The sequence below is a fragment of the Nanorana parkeri genome, unplaced genomic scaffold (assembly GCF_000935625.1).
Source record: "Nanorana parkeri isolate BGI_ZX_2015 unplaced genomic scaffold, ASM93562v1 scaffold128, whole genome shotgun sequence".
Classification (NCBI taxonomy): Eukaryota; Metazoa; Chordata; class Amphibia; order Anura; family Dicroglossidae; genus Nanorana; species Nanorana parkeri.
Genome location: NW_017306396.1, coordinates 796,012 through 803,343, shown reverse-complemented (window position 1 = coordinate 803,343; position 7,332 = coordinate 796,012). Strand labels below are relative to the sequence as shown.

General features: G+C 39.8%; 1 protein-coding gene across 2 annotated transcripts in view; it reads left to right on the top strand.

Moving 5' to 3' along the window:
• The first annotated feature begins 243 nt into the window (after positions 1 to 243).
• PRPF18 (pre-mRNA processing factor 18) overlaps positions 244 to 7,332 on the top strand; it is a 38,408-nt gene continuing 31,319 nt past the window's right edge. The window contains exons 1-4 of one of the 2 annotated variants that reach the window (XM_018553717.1): positions 244 to 394; positions 2,691 to 2,768; positions 2,870 to 2,896; positions 6,782 to 6,886. In XM_018553717.1, coding sequence (XP_018409219.1) covers positions 329 to 394; positions 2,691 to 2,768; positions 2,870 to 2,896; positions 6,782 to 6,886 — 276 coding nt within the window. In that variant the 5' untranslated portion in view covers positions 244 to 328. The remainder of the gene's footprint in view (positions 395 to 2,690; positions 2,769 to 2,869; positions 2,897 to 6,781; positions 6,887 to 7,332) is intronic. The other variant, XM_018553718.1, reaches the window with a different exon arrangement.

Genomic DNA, 7,332 nt, shown 5'->3' with positions numbered 1-7,332 from the left:
CATTGCTATTCTTTACATATATAGAAACTGTAAAGTCGGTAAAGCTGAGCTCCAGTGTTTCTGGTAAACAGAAAACATGGCATACAGGCTAGCTGGATGAAGAAGAACGACCTGTGGTGTGAGACAATCTAACGTGTAAAGCGTTAAGGAGTAACTATAGAAACGGTTACAAGGAACAGGAAATCCGTGCGCTCCACGGCGGTTCCAAGACCCGGAAGTAGACGCGCGGAGGATCATGGGTAATCAGCACATCCATTTCTGGTGTAAACACGAAGCACACGGTAATGTGCGATAGTAGGCGGTGGGTTTATCCAGTTTTCAGATAGCCATGGACATTTTGAAAGCGGAGATAGCGAGGAAGAGGAAGCAGCTGGAGGAGAAGGAGCTGTTGGGGGTGAGTATATGGCGGTGTCACTGCTGGGGTGATCCTCGTCTGTGCCTCCTGAGGAGTATGTCCTGCCTGCACCTCTGAAATATAATTATTGTATGATAAGTAAAGGAAGAGGAAAGACTCGTGATTGCTCTGTTAAAAGCGCAGTTAGGTTTTTCCATTACATTGTTCACTTTACAGAGGGTGAGGGGGGTTAGTATTATCCTGGGTTTTAAAGTACAACTGAGTCCAAAACTTTTTTTAGTTTTGGATAGAGTAAGGGAGGGTTATAAACCCATCCGCTTTTTTTGGTCCTCTGTGTCCCATTGGGAAGAATTCCCTTTAACTTCCTGTCTGATAGCCACAACAGGAAGTGAGAGGAGTCCCTGGGGGTCAGCAGGGTCACCAGATCTAGTGTCCCCATTTGAAGATTTCCCTCCTATTCCTGTTCTGGTGTCAATCCACAATTTGGGAGTTTCTTTCACTACCTGGGACACAGACAGCAATAAAATCCTGACGTGTTCTGGTCCCTGTCCACACTCCTTTCAATCGTTTATTCAGTAGAGCAAAAGGGATCAAATAAGAGAATTCCATTGTTAGAATTAGGTGCAACTAAAACCAAAACTAGTTCTCCTTTAAGTTGCACTTTAAAGGATTATTAAAACCTTGTGTATTTTTATATATATCTACTGCTAGCAAGCACTAGATATATGCAAAAACATCACACAAAAAAGTTTACAAAAGGGTTAAAACCTTCCTGTGTCTCTGCCGCGCACTCCCATCCGAAGATCTAAAGATTCTCGTGCGGCCGCAAAGGATTATGGGACAGGCGCATGCACAGTTTAGATCTTTGGCCGGGAGATGAGGAGAGACACAAGGTAAGTCAATAGAGGCAGCGTGCACCCACACGGACTCCGTGGGACAGGAAGTGCCAGGAAGAGAGAGGAGTCAGCACTGGATCAGAGACTGGCACCAGTGCTGGAGGGACTCCTGAAAACTACAGGAAAGAAAAAGCTGATCGGATCAAGAGGCATCATTTAAGGTAAGTCCTTACACGAGCATGGAGGGGGATTACCTTTAATGTCACTTTAACTCTAACAATGAAATTCCCCTATTTGCTCCCTTTTGCTCTGTTGAATATACATTGACAGCATTTTGGTAGATCAGTTTCACTGCCAGAAATCCAGTGAGCTCATAAATTCCTGTAGTGAGACGACAACAAGGGCCCCTGTTGAAATGAAATCCCAAGAGGCTTATTAGCCTTGCCCTGGTTGACTTTGAGAACTACAGACCCCCCTATGTTATAAAGATAGGGGGTTCTGTAGTCCAAATCAAGGATGAGCAGCCTAGGATGACCACTCTAATTTTGTACAGTACAGCAAGCAAGTTTTGTCACTCTAGGACAGGAAGTTACTGTGGTTGGATGGGTATGATACATCTACATGGGTATTACATCTACATTTTGCACCTACTAATAGTAGTTGATTTGTAATGGGAGAAGGGAGCCCAGAGAGCGTAGGCCAGGAGTGTCCAAACTCCACCCCTCCAGCTGTGGTGGAACTACAAATCCCATGAGGCATTGCAGGATTCTCACAGCTACAGACATGACTCCCGGAGAGAGATGCATCATGGGATTTGTAGAGGGCCGGAGTTTAGACACCCCTTGTGTAGGCAGACCTTGCATTTAACTGCAAGGTCTGCTTTAAAGCTCAACTCCAGGGATATTAAATGTTTTTCCCGGCAGTGGGGACAGGAATTTGCTTTGTACTTGCCTAATCCCCACTTATCTGGCAGTCGACTATGTCCTTTTCTCCCCCTGCACTCAAGCTTGTGGCCTGCCCATCGGTGTCCTCATGTACAATGTAGGGCTGTGGATCCTGCATTGTATTTAATGATGCTAGTGGCTCTTAGACCACCAGAGTGAAGGGGAGAAGAAGCTTTGGGCCCAGAGGGAGCCGGTGGGAGCGAAGTTTAGGTAAGAAACAGTTTTTTCCTGTCCTCTAGGCATAAACAAGCAGTTAACCCTTGCAGTGCTGGGCAGCCCCACTGCAAGGGGCAACTTTGAACTTAAAGTCTAACTCAAGGGAAATGACAATTAGAATACTTGCCTTTTTAACTGCAGCACAGAACATTCAAAATCTAGGAAACATTAGATAATGTATCAGACAACCTTTGGATTCTGCTGTTAGTTGGTATATACTGTAAGTATCTGTGGGTTACAATCTTTGGTTGAATCCCTTTGGTCTCCATTATAGATGTTTTCTAGTGTTTAGATTTACATTTTAAAAATGTTAAACTCTTACATTTTTTTTTGTTTCAGGAAAATAAGAAGTTCTTTAAGCGTAGTGAACTTGCTGAAAAAGAAAAGGAAGCATACTTTGAAAGATGTGGCTACAAGGTACCGGATTTCTTTCTACAACAAAAGCTCCCGTTTTCACCAGGTTTTCCTGTCACATTTATCTAACCCTCTCTCTTTGTTTAATCTGTCGCAAATGTTAGCCTATAATTGAGAAGCCAGCACAAAAGGTAGGAATGCTGATGAAATGGGAGTGCATGTTTTACCTCCACGCACATTTTCCAAATGGCATTTTTATGGAGACCATTTTGGAAATGTCAGCTGCTGTCATTTGGCTTGAGATGCTGAGCATGTAATGGCTTGATATGTCTGGCTTTCATTTACTTGGACGCTGGATCTTTTTATATAGTTGTAATGCACACCTAGTAAGCACGCTCTAAAAGTTCATTTCTGACAGTTAAGGCTTTCGTTGCCAGTGAAGATTTTATTCTTTGTTAATGACCTGCTGATTATTTGATGTATTTTTAACATGTCTCCAGCCACCGTACATTGTTTTCTGATCTTTCTGCGGGAAATAACTATCCACTTGTTTTTACTGTACCTGATCTACATACTTATACATGAGGCTATTATCCAAATGTGATAGCAGTAAGGATTACATTTCTATATGTGTGGACATTTACAGCTAGGCCACAGTATGTTTATAGTAATTTCATACTGTATGTAACTCAAATGTAGACCAGTTTTCACATTATAGTATACTTCTTATCAAGTTAAAGGTGGATTGCAGAAAAAAAAATTACCCTCTCTGGAGTAACATGGAGAGCCCTTCCCTTACTGGGACGACATGCTGCAAACACAGTGGCTCTCTAGCAGAACCATTGAATATCAGTAGTTGAGTTTTTTTAGTCTGGCCAGTGGTGTAAGAAAATGTTGCACATGTTCCTGATGTTGCATACAAGGTAAGAGTGTACCTCTCGATGTTAATACAGAGTGGTCTTAATCAGATAAGGATATCTACTTTTCTTGCAAGCCCTCTTTATAAAGAAAATTTTATTAAACAATATGTTGCATAAGAAATCTTACGTATAAGCTGCCTTTCTCTGACTTGTCAGACATATACTGGTACGGAGGTTCAACTTTACAGAGAGGGACACCGCTGTCCCAGATCCAAGTATTTCACCTGGAAGTTAAAGCTTTACAGTTTCCATTTAGGGCTTCTTCCACAGGTATCTTGCTTCATTACAGGTTCCTTCAGGGCTCATTTACACCAGAATGCATGTGTTAAAGTTTATTGTCTAGATGTGTATTGCAGTGCATTTGAATAGCAAACCTACTGGATAACCCAGCTGAAATGCAGCATTAAGGATTTCATTTTTTATAGCACACTTAAATGTAACTCATTGGTCTAAACACACTATATTGAAAATAACGGGTTCTTGTATGTCTACATTTTAACTGTACTGGAAAATGCAGCAAAATACACGACAATGCATCTGGTGGGAATGAGTCAAGAAACACTTGTATGTTTACACTGTACTATGTAAATGACATATATGTTTGGCAAATGTGATGCAACACTTTAACAAATCATACCATGATAGGATGTGGTCCATTCTATCATGGTATGTTCACTGTATGTCCTATTACACCTGTCCTGGATCCACTGTTCACCAACCCTGTGCATGTCCCAAATGACTGCAAACCCCACTCCAAATATCTGTGGTTCTGCTACTTCAAATCACTTGTCGTTCTCTTCTATTGTACTTAGGTCACTTATTAAGATCCAGTGCCTCCAAGTGAACTGCATTTCTCATTTTTAGCCAAGACAATGTAAAGTTATTAACTGTTATCTGAACGTACAAGCTTTAAAGTAGTATTAATCTAGATTTATTTTGTTGTCTCTTAAAATAATACATTCTTTGCTCAGATTATGAGCTGATATTCAGTCACGGCGGACCTCATGATTGAACATATCTGATAAATTTGTCTGTGTTGCCTTTAGCAACCAACCTTCTTTTCCCTAATTTGTACTGGAACCTTGACTGTGGTAGTCTGTAAAAGGGGATAATCATGCATGTATGCTTTGGGACACTTTTAACCTCAAGTCAATAGTGGTATGCTTCTGAATTAGCAAACCTTCCATACCGGTGCCCCTGTGGAGCTAAGTAAGGTTCTCTTTTTTGTTTTTTTGGAAGAAATAACTTCCTTTATGAAAGGCTCTGGAAAAAGCTCAATCTCTATTGCCTTTATGAGCCTGTCAGATTCAGAATTGAGTCTTTCACTTGTCATATTTTATTTTAGGTTTGATAGTGATTATTTTATTGATGTTGAGCAATAAATATTTTTTAATGGCAAAGAAGGAGCTATAAAACCATATTAAAATATATAGCAATCACATACACCTATTATCTTAAATAGTCTACTAAATGTGTCATTTTGTTATGAAAATGTTTATCTTTCTTTGGTTACTTTAAAAGGTAAGGGATGTAGGTTAGTGTACCTATAATGAGCAAAATGTTACTGCATGCATGCCTTCCAGAGTACCCAGGAAGTGGCAGAGAATGTGGAACTCTGTTTTTTAAATTCTAAATTCACACATTGGCTTTCCCCTATACCTTCCATCTAATGTGAAGCAATAGAGGGGAGGGACTGGCTAAAGTTCTGCTATGCACTAATACGCTATGTATTCCAAAGCGTATTTGTATTGCAAAGCCTCCTGGCTTTGGTGCTTCTATGTGCAGGCTTTCTAGGGTGCCTGCATTACCACTGAGACAACAGTCTACATTGTTACAATCAGAACAGATTCTCTTTAACCCCTTCATGACTGAGGCCTTTTTTTAATTTTTTGCACCCATGTTATATTCCACATTTTAGGCCTGAAAATGACTTAAAACCCCCAAACATTATATATTTTCTGAATGCCAAGACCCTATAGAATAAAATAGTGGTAGTTGCAAATTTTTATGTTGCACAATATTAGCGCAACTCCTTATTAAACCCCAACATTTAGTGAAAAATGTTTATATTTTATGTGAAACCAGCTTACATGCAACAAACCTCCCACCTTGGGTTTTTTTCTTTCTGTGGGACTTGTGCATAAATAATGCTCTTATATACAAGACCTAATTGGTAAATATATATTCACATCAGTTTTAAATGTTACCTTATTGCAAGCTATATAGTTCCTGGATGGAAAAATTGACTTTTTTTTAATATAAAAAATACTGATGGACTAATGTCTTTATTCAACCTCAAATACTATGTAACTATGTAATTATGTAACTATGTGTGCAGTTTAAGGGATGCCTTTTAAAACAAGAAAGTTCCTGAAGTAGTTTTCTTCTGTGAATGATGTAAATACAGTCCAATAGAGCTGCTGTACTAGTTATAGTATCCTACTTCTGCTTGTTTGGCTCCTTACTATCTGTACCTGGGTGCCATCATAATAGTTGTGGGTAGGGATGCACAGATACTTTTCGAGTACCAGTGCCAATACTTGGCATTTTTCATGAGAACTACCAGGGTTTCAGAGGTTGCAGCTGGGACCTGGCTCTGACACTCCACCACTGTTCGAAATCATTAGTCTGTATTGTTTTCGAAAAACTATCACATGACATTAAACAAAAATGTATCAGTACTCGTACTTGTAAGTACTCGGCAAGGACCAGTACTCGTACTCGCAAAACTGGAAGCACCAGAAGCTCCATATGCTCCTTACAAATGACAGCTGCCTCCTAACTTTTGAAATTTTGTCTAGTGTAGTCTTGGAGCTCAAAAGTATCGGTACATGTACTCATACTTGTACTGTACTTGGTATCTGTGCAACCCTAGTTGTGGGGCACCCACACAGTTAGATTAGGTGTGTAGAAGCCAATCTGTTTGAGTGTCTAATACCAGACTGGATTGTTTAGCCAATGAAGCATGTGCATTTGGAAAATGGAAAGGAGGGGGATAGGAACATTTAGAAAAGGGTAAAGTGACCCAGCTGGTTTTCGTGCTTGGCCATGTGTGCATGTTAAATTAACCATTTTGTTGAGTTTCCAGTTCATTTAGGATGTTTTACAATACTAATTTTCTATTGCATGTTTACATATTTTTTTTCTTACAATTAGTTACAGAATCAAGAAGAGGAACAGAAGCCTTCCTCATCAAGCAACCCTGTGTTGGAGCTAGAGCTGGCAGAGGAGAAGCTACCTATGACTCTGTCCAGGCAGGAGGTAAGTTCACTTTCATATGTTGTAAACTCTGTATTACTGTCTTTCAAATGCTATATTTCCCCTATGTCGTTTCCAGATTAATATGAAAGACTTCACAGACTGTAATGGTAAAGCTGAAGTCTGCTTCTCACAGCTGTATGAGAGGGGTCTTTTACCACTGGAAACACTGGCAAAAAATGTATAAAGGTTTCTAGCTTCCCAATTGCATTTTAAAAATATTTTTTTGCTTTTTGTTTTTTTGCTTTGTGTTTCCCTATGGATAGATCTTGTGTAACAGTGATTACATTCATGGAGACAGGAGTTAAGAGACATAAAGCCCCGTGGGTATACAGTCAGTTTAATTTTAATCAATTATTGAAAAAAGAGGACTTAAAACAGCCACACTTTGGTCTATCCTCTTCCTTTCCGTTCCCTTTCTTTCTTTTCCTTTCTTTTCTCGGTCTCTC